Source organism: Netta rufina (assembly GCF_964035555.1).
Source record: "Netta rufina genome assembly, chromosome: 17".
NCBI lineage: Eukaryota > Metazoa > Chordata > Aves > Anseriformes > Anatidae > Netta > Netta rufina.
Window position 1 is genome coordinate 7968854 of NC_140141.1, and position 13791 is coordinate 7982644.

The 13791-nt window shown below is 53.7% G+C and overlaps 1 protein-coding gene across 2 annotated transcripts; it reads right to left on the reverse strand.

Moving 5' to 3' along the window:
* On the reverse strand, nucleotides 1-12919 carry ACADS (acyl-CoA dehydrogenase short chain). 2 transcript variants are annotated; one of them, XM_084297120.1, is made up of 13 exons: nucleotides 12689-12919; nucleotides 12141-12254; nucleotides 11515-11626; nucleotides 11097-11287; nucleotides 5981-6123; nucleotides 4342-4491; nucleotides 4022-4133; nucleotides 3464-3615; nucleotides 3024-3194; nucleotides 2386-2523; nucleotides 2018-2113; nucleotides 1752-1808; nucleotides 1-1387 (listed from the first exon to the last, which is right to left on the reverse strand). In XM_084297120.1, exons 1-13 carry the CDS (start codon nucleotides 12897-12899, stop codon nucleotides 1235-1237), a joined length of 1800 nt encoding a protein of 599 aa, XP_084153246.1. In that variant the 5' UTR covers nucleotides 12900-12919; the 3' UTR covers nucleotides 1-1234. The 2 variants fall into 2 exon arrangements, with proteins under 2 accessions (XP_084153246.1, XP_084153245.1); XM_084297119.1 differs by lacking the exons at nucleotides 11097-11287; nucleotides 11515-11626; nucleotides 12141-12254; nucleotides 12689-12919 and adding an exon at nucleotides 6303-6424 and having other exon boundaries at nucleotides 5-1387.
* Between the last annotated feature and the right edge of the window lie 872 nt (nucleotides 12920-13791).

The following is a 13791-nucleotide window of genomic DNA, read 5'->3' on the forward strand; positions in this document are numbered from 1 at the left end:
GTAGAGGTGCTTTAAAAAAATCAGGTTTTATTTGTCTTCTGTGTTCTCTTTTATGTAATAGAATTGTGCTGGTTTTTGGCCTTTTTTTTTAATTTGCCACACAAATTACACAAATGACACCCCAGGAACATAACCATTTACATCTAGTGTACGCATTGTTTGGACAGGGGTGTGGGCCACACAGGTTGTAGTCTTAATCCTGGCCCTCTTTTCCTTTTTAGAGCTTCTTGTTTGACTGTTTCATTGTCTAAAAGATTTTTTGTTTGTTTGTTTTTGGCCAAGGATAAGTGGTTGAGGATATGTGCTACTGCAAAAACTTCCTGGTAACGTTTTCTGTATCACCTGCGCATTTCCTAGATGTTGCCCAAAATACATTATAGACTAAAGGCTGTTACTGCCACTTCGTGCACTTTCTTTCCTGTTAGACAGTTGTTCGTGTAATAAAAGCAGTTTGGGGGACATTTATTCTCAGTGTCTCAGCTATTGCAGCTTTTCTGTCCTTTGCTTTTACAGCTACATCCATAATGGCCTGAGCAAGCAGGGTGGGGGCTGTGTTGTGCAAGATGGGTTTTCATTTTCCTTACCTTTGTTTTTCCATCCACATGCAGCATCACAGCCTGTGTCAGAGCCCTTTGTGTGCAGGCAGTACCTGTGGCCTCCCCTCTAGCTCCACTGCTGCTGGCAGTGGGGAGCAGTGTGCTGCTGCTGCTGCTGCTGCATTTCTTGGTATGGCCTGTGCTGCACAGGGAGCCCACCACAGAGCAGCCCACACCTGAAATTCCTGAATCCAGCAGCCAAGGCAGCGTAACCTGCAGCTTAGGACAGCACAGGGGGCACATCCCCGTGCCTCAAACCGTGGCACTGAATATCACATAGTGCTCGTGACAAAGCCTCACAAAGGAAGCCACAGGGAAGTGCACAAGAAGGCAGCTGACTTTACTGCACAGCAGGGTCACTCGCTGTGCTACCACAGAAAAATGCTCTGCTAGGAAAAGGCCTGTGCTCACCTACACCCACAGGGTGCCTCCTCCCTCCTGCATTCAGGCCATTGCTTACAAACCTAAGTATGGTCCATGCACCATACTTTGTCCGAAGAAGAATCAGCACATTTCAAAAAGAAGGGCAGTTAATCACTGGTGAGGAAAACTTCCATCATTGTCCTCGTTCACAAGACTGGATCGCTGTTGTGCACCGCTAGGAGGTACTTTGGGGCACCGTCGTGCTCTGACATTCTTCAGCCACGGTAAGCCTTCAGCAGTTGACCTGCTATCACCAGTCTTTGGATCTCGCTGGTCCCCTCGTAGATCTCAGTGATACGAGCATCGCGGTAGTGACGTTCTGCAGGCATCTCTGTCACATAACCCATCCCACCCAAGATCTGGATGGCCTGAAACGAAGGTAGCAGGTTACAAAGGCAGCAGGTCAGTCCCAGGACTTTGTTCTCCACAGCCGCCATAAAAAGAGTTAATCGTACTGCGTGCGTACCTGGAGGGGGCACACGGGGGAATTACAATTGCCGAGTAAACAGGATTAGAGCTGGTTGTAACAGCAATATCGACATCCCAGGCAGCAAACAAACTACTTCAGGGGTATTTGTTAGTTCTTCCATGGTCAACTCTTTTTTTTTTTATAAGATATATTCTAGCAAAGATTAAATTCCACTCCCCCCCCTTTCCCTAGGAACTTTCCTCAGCTTGCTGTGTGAAACGGGGAAGTACCACAACCCGGCTTCCAGCATGCTGTGTAGTTACCTGATGAGCAATGCTTGTTGCAGCCTCTGATGCCGCCAGCTTGGCCATTGCCGCTTCCTTTGGGGAAGGAAAACATCACTGAGGATGCAGCGATCACAAAGAAGGAACGCCCCATTTGCACACTGAACCCACTTGCTGGTGGTTAAACACCAGCAGCAGGGGCTGGGCATGAGCTGAGCGCAGCACTGCCGTACGTCACAGGGGTTTCTTGCCTCCTGCCTGTGCCCAGAGCTGTCGCTGCTAGACAGACAGAAGGGTGTCAGTACCTTCGTGAAGGGCTTCCCATTGTCTTTCAGCATCGCAGCTCTCCAGGTCAGCAAGCGCGCCCCCTCCAAGGCCACAGCCATATCTGCTAGCTTAAACTGCAACGACAAACACTGCCTTTGGCCGAGGTGGCTGCCTCTGACTGCACGAGCACATACACCCGAGTGTCCCACCTCTGAGGCCAATACCGCTGGAAAAGGAGCGGCTCCACCCTAAGAGTCTAACTCTTTGAAAACATAAACAATTACCTCGCATGCCCCAGTCAGTGCTGAGTGCACACTGTGCCCCTGGAGCCAAGTCCCAGTGCCCACGTGCGCCTTTCTGCCAACCCCAGCAACGTGTGCACCTGACGGGGCAGGCAAGCGCGTACCTGGATGGCCTGCAGCTTGGTGATGGGTGACCCAAACGCCGTCCTCTTCTCAGCATAATCCACAGCACAGTCCAGGGCTGCCTGCGCTATTCCCAGCGCCTGGGAGGCGATGCCGATCCGGCCTGCATCCAGTGTTTGCTGAGCAAGACAAAGTATGTGTTAAATCAGGTTGTAACTGATCAAATGGTACACACTGACACACGCACACAGACACGCACATGCGCCCTATCTGATTTCATCCACCTTTAGAGATGACCCAGGACAGCTCTCCTTGGCCAAAGTGTTTAGGGAAAACGCAAGGTTTTCCCTCAATCTACAGGTACAAAATGGGAGGCTAGAACATTGGGAGATGAAAAAAAAAAAAAAAAAAATAAAACCGTTCCTGCTCACACCATGCCTCAGCATCATCCCTCAATCAGAGAACTGCCACACTGGGTCTATGAAAAAAACACTGTCATTCACCAAGCTCTGTGACCGTGGTCTCACGTGCTGCCCAGAAGGGGCTCTGCACTAATACTACAGCTCACACTGGCAGCTCTCACCAACGTTATCCTAAGTCTGAAAATGGATTTGGAAGTGGCCAGCTGGGGAACTACTGCGTCACACGGCCACAGCTGCAGCGCTGAGCTGCCTCTTACCATGGCGATTTTGAAGCCCATTCCCAGCTGCCCCAGCAGGTTGGCCTTGGGTATCCGACAGTCCTCGAAGATCAGGTTGGCTGTGGAAGAGGCGCGGATGCCCAGCTTGTCTTCCTTCTTCCCCAGCGACAGCCCCGGGGTTGGCATGGGAACGAGGAACGCGCTAATGCCCTGCAACAGGAGCCAGACTCCTAGGAATGGTGACGACCTCCCACCCACCTGGGTGCCAGCAGGCTTCCTGCAGATGCTTTTCGCAGGAGCCGTGCGACCAGAAAGAAGGGGAGGGCTGAGGCAGAACAATAAAGCCTGCACACATCAGCCCTGCTCTGCAACGCCTGCACAGCTTGAAATACCCCGCATGGTCCCCCCAGAGCTCCTTCAGAGCGGTGCTCCCGTCACTTCCTTTACTCCCACTCCTTTTCCCGACTCGCGGAACACACCCTATGCTTCAGGGCTTTATCTGTAGTAGCAAACACCACGGCGGCCGAGGCGTCCCAGGCATTGGTGATCCAGGCCTTGGTGCCGTTCAGGACCCACTCGTCACCATCCAGGCGTGCCACTGTGGTTGCTGCTCCCGCATCGCTGCCATTTCCTGCGCAAGGCAGCACAAAAACCATTCAGGTGGTCAGCGGCAGTTGATGGTGCAAAGCCAGCGCCTGCCTGCAGCCCTGCTGTCAGCTCGTGGCACCACCTGGAGCTGCATGGTGTCACCACTGTCACCACCGTCCCTCCCACAGTGGCTCCACACAGGAAGGGGAAAAGTCAGTGGCAGAGCTGCCATCTCCAGGGCTCTGCTGGCACAGAAGGGATGAAACTTTTCAGCACGGGCTGCATGGTGCCACGCGTACCTTGGGCGCTGAGACTTCATTTAAATGAAGCGCTATAACCCAGCTGTCTGCAAACGGTTAGTTTGACAGACCTGAAGTCTGTTCTAAACCTGACTAAGGAAAACAGGTTACCCTGTGCCCTTTGCAACTGAACAGGAACAGTCACATCACCTGGCTCACTAAGAGCAAAACATCCGATTTTCTCCCCGCTGGTGAAGGGAGCGATCCACTGGTGCTTCTGTTCCTCAGAACCAAACTTGAGAATTGGCCCTAAATACAGAGACTTTGAGAACGGAGAGCTGAGTTAATGCCTGCTGAAGGCACGAGCAACCCACAAACCCCTGAATACCTCAGTGCTCCCCAGCACACCAGAACCCACCCCAGGAACAGCTCCTATTTCTCCGTTTCTCCCGTACGCCCCTCTCCTACCACCACCCTGGTGCTGGGCTCGGTTCAGGCCTGTCCCCCCAGCGCAGCCCCGAGGCACTTACATTGTTGACGCTGACGATGACGCCCGTGGACGCGCAGCCCCTGCTGATCTCCTCCACCGCGATGGAATAGGCCAGGTAGTCCAGGCCTGCGCCTTTGTACTCCTCCGGCACGTCCATAGCCAGCAGCCCCAAGTCCCCCATCTTCTTCACCTGCACGGGGAATGGAGCAGTAGGGCGCTCTGCTCCCCCAGCGTCCCAGCACACACATCATGCAGACACACGGTGATACAGGACAGCTCATGGCAGGGCTGCACACGGGTGAAGATGTGCCTGACTCCTGGTGAAATGGGAATGTGGCTGAGCAAACTGGTAGGTGACCCCAGTGGCTTCGACAAGAGCTGTACATGGTCACTGCTGGCTGGGATGAGCTCCTGCTCAAAGGAGGGAGCCCTCTCAAGGCAAGACAGGCAGCTACACCCTCACCAGAACTTCCTCAGCCTCCCACTGTTCTCCCCTCACACTGCCCCTGTGGGTTGGAAGCCCTGCATGGGAAATCTAGCTGATAAAAATGTCAGAACTTTACCTTCCAGTCTGCTGTGCTTCAGCCTAGGACCGCACAAGGAAAGAATTTTACAGAATGAGTGACCCACAGAACACCGCAAGGAGGCAATTTTTCATTCCCATTAGAGCCAGGTCTTGCTTTCCTGAGAATTTAATGGCTGGTCACGTTCCAAATTATTCCAACCTTCAAATTATACCCCACCTTCCTCAGCTGGACCCCAGCTTAATTCAGAGCACTGCCTTGCTCTACATCTCTTATTAATACCCGGCAATATACAAGGGAAAAAAACAAGCTGCCCTCTATTTTTATATTTAAAATGCAATATAACAAATTTAGCCCAAGCTTTTTCTGTTGCAGAAGCAAGTGTATTACCAGGCTCTGCTTGCTTTAATACAACCTGTGAATTTTAACATTTTTCCATCCTGTACAGACACCCCAAACACTCACCCTTCTCTTCAAATCCAGAGGATGAATGAAGGACAGCAGCTAGTTCTACACATGTTGCTTTACATTAATAAATATTGTTTACAATTTGAGTTTTCCCCTACACATTCATGTGAAAATAACAATCAAATGTAAAAATCTCAGGTAAGAGCAGTGAAGTAAGACAGAAGCTGTTTCTTCCTTAGAACAGGTGTGCCTTTCCTGGCTATCTTCCTTACTCCTGAATAGGAAGGAGGAATGTAATATAAGGAATAGAATAAAAGGAATATAACAAAACTTGCATGCCTCTGACACTGCTTGCTTGGAGCCTTCTGGCTAATGGTGTAACTGTTTATTTTTCTTGGGCTTAGTATTTCACCACAATGACACCGGTGCAGCAGCCTGCTCCCCACAGCACAGACTGGCTGCAGTGATTTGCACAAGGCCTGAGCAGCGCCTCCACTTCCTCACAGCCCTGGGGGTGCCCATCAGCTGCCTCCCGACCTTCACACAGCCAGAACCGTGCCCAGCTCTCCTGGGGCTCCTCGCTGCAGACCACGTTCAGGTTATGTGCGTGCAATAAGAGTTTCAATGCCTTGAGAAGTCAGTGCTGTTACAGCCCCCGGGGCAGTCACTCAGGGAACTTAAAGAGCCCGGAGGGTCCCTGAGCACCCGGCACCGACACGGGCGGCGGCGCTGCCGATAACCACGCACCTGCTGCGCGGGGAAGCGGTGCTCCCTGTCCAGCTGGGCCGCCAGCGGCATCAGCTCCTTCTCGGCGAAGTCGCGGCAGGTCTGGCGCAGCATCAGGTGCGTCTGCGGCAGCTCCGCGCTCTGGTACACGGTGTGCAGCCGCGCTGCGGGCGGGGCAGGCGTCAGGACGGCGGCGACGGCGGCCCCGGGGTCACCCCGACACGGACCGGCCCCGGGTGGCGCCGCAGGGCCCGGGCCCGACCCCCCCCCGGTCCCGAAGGGCCCTGCACCCCCCCCGCGGCCCCGGTGCCCCCCCACGGCCCCTCCCCGCCCCCGCCCTCACCCCGGGGCGCGCCGCGGGACAGCGCCAGGGCCAGGGGCAGGGCCCGGGACAGCGCCGCAGCCATGGCCGCCGCCGTGCCTCAGGGCAGCGCGCACCGCGCATGCGCCACGTGCCGAGGGCGGGGCCGGCTTTGAGAGACACCCCGCCCCCACAGCGCCACGGCCCCGCCCCCCGCATGGCCCCGCCCCCCGCGGGCAGCACCGGGCACCCGCAGCGGCGCAGGGCGCGGGCAGGGACCCCAGCTGGGCGCTCAGCGCCCCCGGCCAGCACCGCCGCGACACCGCCACCTCCTGCAGTCACCTCTAGCTCGAAACCACTTTATTCGTCCCCAACCCTCAGGCAAGCAGGTGAACGTCCTCGAGCACAGAGGGCAGGCTGCTGCCGGTGCTCCCCGGCAGTGAGAAGCCTCGAAAATCCCAAGGAGAGCGCACAGAGGAAGGCGGTTCCCAGAGAAAGCAGGGGACAGGGACAGCAGCGCCCAGCCCGGGACCAGGGACGCCTTCCTTCAGGAGCTGCGACATGGACATGTATTCCTCAGTCAGTCCCCAAACAGCTGTCCAGGAAGTTCGCTGGCATGAGTCCAAAGCACTCGCCTCAGAAGTGTGAAAAAGAGGTAAAAGAGGTCCTGGTCCTAAGAGGACAAACACTGGAAAGATTCAGGATGCGTGGGGTTGGTCCCTTTGTTAGAGCACAGCACGATCCCAGCCCTCTTCCAGCTCAGCACAAGGGACCTGTGAAGCTGCCTGTGCAGGTTCCTGTCCTCGTGCTCAAGCTCTGCCTGGCACTAAAGCATTTCCCCCGCTGTCAGTGCCCAGCTGGGGCCGTTCACCTGACAAGGGGCAGATGCCAGCAGAATCCCTTCCTAGCTCACGGGCGTGAGCACCTTTGCTCCATCGTTACAGCATCAGAGCGCACGGAACCGAAGGAAGCTGCTGTTAGATCTGTTAGATCACTTCACCAAGGACATCATCCCGCCTGAGGGATGAGTGCAGAAGTCCCTGACCTTTTGGATTACAATCAACTTTTTCAGTGCTGGGTTGCCCTCTTGTAGGGCCTTATTTCTGCAGCATGCTCTTTGGGCAAAGACCTTCTGATCCGGCAAAGCAAGCATCCAGCTAGAAACTGAGGGATGCCAGCGCTGCCTGCAAGCCTCCTGGTTTTCCTCCAGCTTTCCTTCCCTTATTGCTGAGTAGATGATACATTCACCAGTGGGAAAGCCGCTGCCTCGGTGCTTTTTTCTCATCACGGCTGAGGTAATGACTGCTTAAGACAGGAATCAGCTTTCCTCCAAGCGCCCACGCTGTACGTACCAGCAGGGTGCTCAGGCTGGCCCGTGGCACTTCGCAAGGCAGCGGCCAGATGGCAGCCGCGGCCCGAGCAACGCTCCCGGCCCCGCAGAGCCGCCCGCAGCCTCCCGCAGCTCGCACCCGTCGGCACTCACCCGTGCAGTGACTGCTGCTGCTCGCTCCGGTCTGCCTTCCCCTAAGTATCTGTACTCGGGGACACGGAAAGCAGGCAGGAAACGTCACACCCATAAGAAAAGCAGTTCGCTTCATACAGAAAACGAGATAAAAGGAACGTTGAAAGGCACCTGGATTTATACTACATAAAAATTCAGCTCAATATGCTAAAACGTCCTGGGAACAGCTAGCGGCCTTCTCTGACCCTACCTGAGCAGCTTCGAATGCTTTGGGGTGGAAAGCACACCTCTGGGCAGCTCTGCAAACATTCTTCCAGCAGAACAAAAGTTTCCCATCTCAACAGCGTGACATGAGGCCGCCCAAAGGGCTGCTGCAGGAGGCACCTCAAGCTCCACCTGTACTAACCCTGAAATAACTAACCAAGATCCCCTCAGTGCCTTTGGAGATGCTGGTGGGGAGCGATGGCAGCACAACTGTTCTTCATCTTTCAGCCACGCAGACCTCGCCCCTCCACATTCCCAAGGCATTTGTTGTGGTTGCTCATGATTAATGCTCCACCCAGAACAGGTCATTTGTTGTGGTTAATCGTAATTAAAAATCCTTCCCAAGAGCTGGAGATTCTTTCGTGACTGCCCCCCCACATACTCTCACTGCTTACGCTGCTGCTCGCTGATCCTCTACGCCAAGGCTCCCATCATTAATCTGTGAGGGAAAGGCAGCGGCTTCCTAGTGCTGTCTATGCATGAACACGCTGTGATGCCCGCCCCAATTAATCCTGCTCACACACAACCTATGCAAATCAGCCTTAATACAGCAGGTATCCGACTGCATCTGCCAAGGGGTTAGGTTTCAGCTATCCCAGGGAATGAGTGGGACTAACACCAGCACATGTCTCTAGCCCAGACACAGTTTAACTCCCCCGCACAGCAGGCAGGGCTGACCAGCCCAGAACCACCAGACTTGAACCAGAAAACAAGCAGAGAAGGGTTCTGCTCGCTGGGGTTCTGCATGGTCAGGAGCTGGGCACCAGCGCAGCTGCTGGGAAGGCAGAGCTCTCTGCTACTTCCTATCGCCAGATCCCAAACGCTGCTGTGAAGACACCCTCTGGTCTGGCAGTCACTAACTCAGCAGGAGACTTCCTCAAATATAAATAAGCAGCCGAGTAGGCAAAGCAGTGATGGGAACTCCGACAATTACAAAGAGAATGTCAGTTCTCACGTTTTGGTCATTAAAGATCCCCCTCTGTAACACTGAATAATTTGACCTGGGTTTTTTAGCTGCTAGCACCTCAGCTGAAACAAAGCAAATGGTAACAGCACCATCCCTCCTTCCAGCACCTCCGATATTCAGGTTTAAAAGGTTTTAAAGTATCCAGAGACTGAAGCCTAGGAAGCTTTGCTTCCTAAGTGATTTTCCCCATTCTCCCTTTCTCCTCTAAGCCCCACTAAACCGACACCTCCCCTGCACCCCAACTAGACTGACAGTGTGCCATTGGTCCAAAACCAATACATTCTGTAGCAAGAGCTAAAAATCCTACACAAGGGGAATCAAGAGGAACGATAAATATACCGAGATTAAATTCAGCTCTAAGGTTGACCCTTGAGCTCCAAAATTCAGCAATTTGCTTGCAAAAGCTCAGACAGAAATGCTGTCAGACTGACTCAATGACCAAACTGGATAAAGCCTCTTTTTCCCCTCATCTCTTCTCCCTAGTGACATCTCTGGTAAAATACAGATCGAGCCATTCCCAGGGGGCTGCTCAGACCCCTGGAGATAGAAAGAAGATTCCTGCATCACTCAGAAGCTGAATTAGTCTCTTATTTTATCTTTCCCACTGGAGAATATCGGGATGCACCCTAAAAAGCAACCTCAGCCACGCTACAAACTAAACCACTATGCACGGAAGAGATGATCTATCCAAGTGAAGAAGAGATCTGCTCTTCAGGTGTCAGTGGTACCCGAAGGGGGCAAATTGTCCTGCTAAGAAATAGCTTACCCGAATAATCTGACCTCTTGAAAGAGGGTAGTCACCCAATAGGTGAAACATCAGAAGCACTAAAAGTGCAACCTAAGCTATAAAAACTGTAACAGCAATAGTTTTCTAACAGTGCCTCTGATCCATAACCTAACCAGGGTACCAGAAGGTATCCAGAAATGGAGAATGACAGAGGCTGGATATGTTAAGAACGGTGGATAGTGAAGCATTGCAGGGAGAGTTCCTTTACTTTTGGGAGCTGTCTTCGTTGCTTCGTGTGTTCACCCTCACGCAAGGAAAAAAGGTTTGACGAGAAGTCTTGTTGCATGAGACGACAACTCCAGTCTGGTCCTGGACATCTGGAATGGTAACGGCAGCACAGCATCCACGGACACACACGGTTACTGTCCTCCATTGTACGCGTAATCGGCCTTGTTGTGCATTATCAACTTGTTGTCCACAAAGTAAAAGCTGTCTGAGCGGGTCTCGTATGGATTTTCAACCATCAGGCGGACTGTGAAAGAGAAAGCTCAATTACATTCAACAGCCTGCCACACTCCAGTGGGCAGCATGAAGTCAGAATAAGAAGGGCCCTGCCGCTCTGCTGGATTTACCAGGCTGATGCTCTGCCCTACCCAAGGAAGAGAAGCAAACCACTCTGCTGGGCACGCTTCAAAGGCTCCGGCCTGCCCTTCCTATTCACAGGACAAGCACTGCCAAAAGCAAACAAACAGGGGTGGAGTAATCTCTCACAAGGCATGGAAACTGTCAGAGCCTCCACTAAGGCAAGCAGCAATCATCGTCTGTAGGCAGAGAGGCTGCAATCTGCAAATAAAAGCAAGGGGCTGCACTCCCCATGTGTACACAGAGGAGGTGCAAACACTGCGCCTCCTCCCGCAGCCACAGAAGGGCCCACGCCACACGCCCCTGCTCTATCCACCCCCTGAGGTCAAACATACCCCACACAATGTGTATTTGCAGAGATTTGGGCGGCTCAAAAACACACCTCTCAGAGAAAAGCCAGATCTGTTCCAAAGCTGAAGGCTCAAGCTGTAACAAGCAAGCGCTGAAAACAGCCGTGTGACTACTGGGAGAACCCTTCTTCAAGGCTTCCTTACCTTCTGGACTATTCTGTTAGGCATTAGGCACAGAAGCCCTGTAACTGACCAGTTCTTGCAGTCTGTGACTTGACAGTACAGGTTGTCTTGGGCTTTCATTCCAAAGGTGGAGAATTTGCAGCACAAATGTGTGACTCAGGATTAAACACAGCCTAAATGAGGAACGCGTATCTACCTATCCCTGTCCCTTCAGCCCAGTCACAACTCTTTGCACAAGCAGAGGGAAAACAAGAGGGAAAAAATGAGCACACATGCATACACAAACACAACAGCTCAGTACGGAGAGGGAGGTACTTACTAAGGTCTTCTGAGAGCTGAGGGAACTCATAGATGTGTTCACATGTGTTCCTGCTACTGGGGATGCAGAAGCCAAAATCAAAGTCAAAGTTCTTCAGCAAGCGATCTCGGAAGTAATGTCTCTCGATCATTCGAAAGTTTGACACTGGCTTTTCTCCCACTGTAAATTCCACTCTGTAAGCCAAAAGTAGGAAAAAAAACAGCTAAGAGAACCTTCCTCTCTTCCTACTGAGAAGAGCCTTTGTCCCAAGACTACACAAGAATCCAACAGATTGTTCCAGGAAGAGATGCTTAGATATTCTAAGTGCAAGAAGGGTTCTCTCTAGCCTTTGACTCTAGTTACAAACCGCCAGTGACACTGTATAAACATCTCATTCTCCCCTCTATGAACTCTTACTCACGTTGCACCGACAGTCCGAAGACGAAGAAACGCCGGGGTGAACTGGTAACGAACAAAGCGGCCTGCACTAGCGTCAAGTTCACTGTTGTCATCTTCATCGTCATCGTCTTGCTCTAGAAAATGCACCAGCTCAGAGTTACTCTGCCAACAGCATGCATGTAAAGTAATACCGGCTAGCAGGAATATCAGGACAGCCTTGCTAGTACTTAGGCATTGAACGTGAAGGTATTTAACAAACGGTTTGAGACGCACACTAGCATTAAGAACTACAGAGAAGATCTGATAAGACAGCTGGCTCAGCCTTGGTGGTTCCGGAGCTAAAACCGCCCTCAATCTCACAGGATATCCCCCCTAGTAATTGCCAAAACACATGTAAGAAACTCTGTGCCCTGCCCAGCCAAGAAGGGAAGATTCGCAGCTGATAATATTTCCCCCATCACACTACAATCACATTTTTATGGCAAAGCTAGGAAACTCCACAGCAGAGGAAAACTCAGTGTTGAGGTAAAGCAAAGGGATTTAGACACCAGGGATACTGAAAGCCCTTTCTGCTTAGCATGAGCCCTGCACTGCAGCTTCTCAGTTCCCGAATCCCTCTAGCCTCTTTGCAATGTTAGGATAACATACCTGAAGCAGAAGGCTTTGCAATTTCAAACAGCACTGTTCCAGTCTCGAGGTCTCGGATCTTGAACCTGGTGAAGTCGATGTTGTAAATGTTGTCCTCAGGTTTGCATAAATAATCTAGAAGAAAGAGAAAACACATAGTAGCATTTCAAATGATCTCTGAGTAACTAGTAAAGGAATCTGTGTTCCTTGTTTTTCTTTTTTTTTCTTTTTAACTAGCCTCTTAAGATACATACTGCAAATTGCTTTTCAGAAGCTTCAGGCAAGCAGGACAAAACTGAGGCTAGAAGAAACAAAAGCACGCTAGGTGCCAGGGAGCAGAGCAAGAAAGGAATCCGGAGAGAAAGGCAGAGAGCTGCATCCCAGAACAAAACCAACAAAAAAAAAACCACGCAACTTTCTGAAAGTTGTAAGAGAGCCGCGGGCAACGCAGCCCCGGTACCCCCGGTCCCCAGACGGCAGCGGCACCGAGCCTGAGGGGCACGGAGCGGCATGAGGGGGGCCCAGAGCGCTGCCCCTCAGCCCCCGCAGCCCCCTCAGCCCTCACTCACTCTCCGTCACCCGGCACAGCCCCAGGACGTGCTCGGGCCGGACGGTCTCCAGCGCCAGCAGCTCGGATTCAGTCCACGGCGCCCCCGGCCGCGTCGCCGCGTCCCCCGAGCCTCGGCGGCCCCGCAGGCGGCTGAGGGCTCCCCCGGTGCCCGGCGGCGGCTTCTTCTCCGGCCCCGCCGCCGCCGCCGCCCTCGCCTTGGAGCCGCTCATCGCCCCGCCGCCGCCGCCAAGATGGCCGCCGCCGCCCGCGGTAGCTATGGGAGCGGCGGGCGGCGCTGCGCGGGTCAGAGGGCGCGGGCGCTGCCTAGCAACGCCGAGGGGGCGTGAAGCTAAGCAGGGCCCGCCGCGTGCTCGACCGGGAGGGGAGACCGAGTGGGGCTGTGTGTAACCCCCGCCTCGCCGCCGTTTGGCACCGTGTACCCGCCCCAGGCAGTCCCGGCCCCGGTCCCGGTTCCCCGGTCCCGGTTTCCCACCTGCTGGGCGGCCTCGGCCCGGTACGGCCCGGCTCGGGGTGCCTGCTCCTGTGCTGGGAGCCCCTCCATCCCGGGGCTGTGCACAGCAACCGGATGGCAGTGGGGCATGCCTCACGGAAAAGCCTGGAGTTACCTAGGGAAATAAAAATTATCTGGGGAAATAAAACCCAACCGAGTGGGAAAATAAAGCCACCGAGCAGGCAGCACGGCCCCGGTTCCCTGGCACAGGGCCAGCAGCACCACAAGCCGGCCCCCACAAAGCGGCTCCCAGGCCTCGCCGTGAGGGAAGCCACATCTCGTTAATTGAATCAGGACCCGAATCCCGCAGGGCTGTGGGTTAATTACAGGGAACGGGAGGCCTCTGTCCTCTGGGGAGCCCTGCTCCTTCTAGGAAGCAGCAGCACGCACTGTGCTGTGTGCCAAGGCTGCGGGGCAGCAGGGACTCCGAGCCCACAGAGCCCAACGCTGAATGCATGTGGGGTGACTGGAAACATGCTTAGAGCAGCAGGTACTGATGGCTGCTGCTGCTGCTCATAAGCAGCTATTGCCAACAAAGTGCTCTTTCTGGAGCCTGCCCGTGTTGGTGCTCCCAAATCCTCCTGGCTGAGGTGGGTTCAGTCCCTCCCAGC

What these genes read in the sequence shown, in the direction of transcription:
- ACADS (XM_084297120.1), bottom strand. Translation starts at nt 12,899, where the DNA reads ATGAGCGGCTCCAAGGCGAGGGCGGCGGCGGCGGCGGGGCCGGAGAAG. An exon ending in TAGTAAGTACCTCCCTCTCC is followed by an intron (nt 6,124 to 11,096) that starts GTACTGAGCTGT and finishes CCCCGCCCGCAG; the next exon opens with CGCGGCTGCACACCGTGTAC. An exon ending in TTTTGCTCTTAGTGAGCCAG is followed by an intron (nt 3,616 to 4,021) that starts GTGATGTGACTG and finishes TGCCTTGCGCAG; the next exon opens with GAAATGGCAGCGATGCGGGA.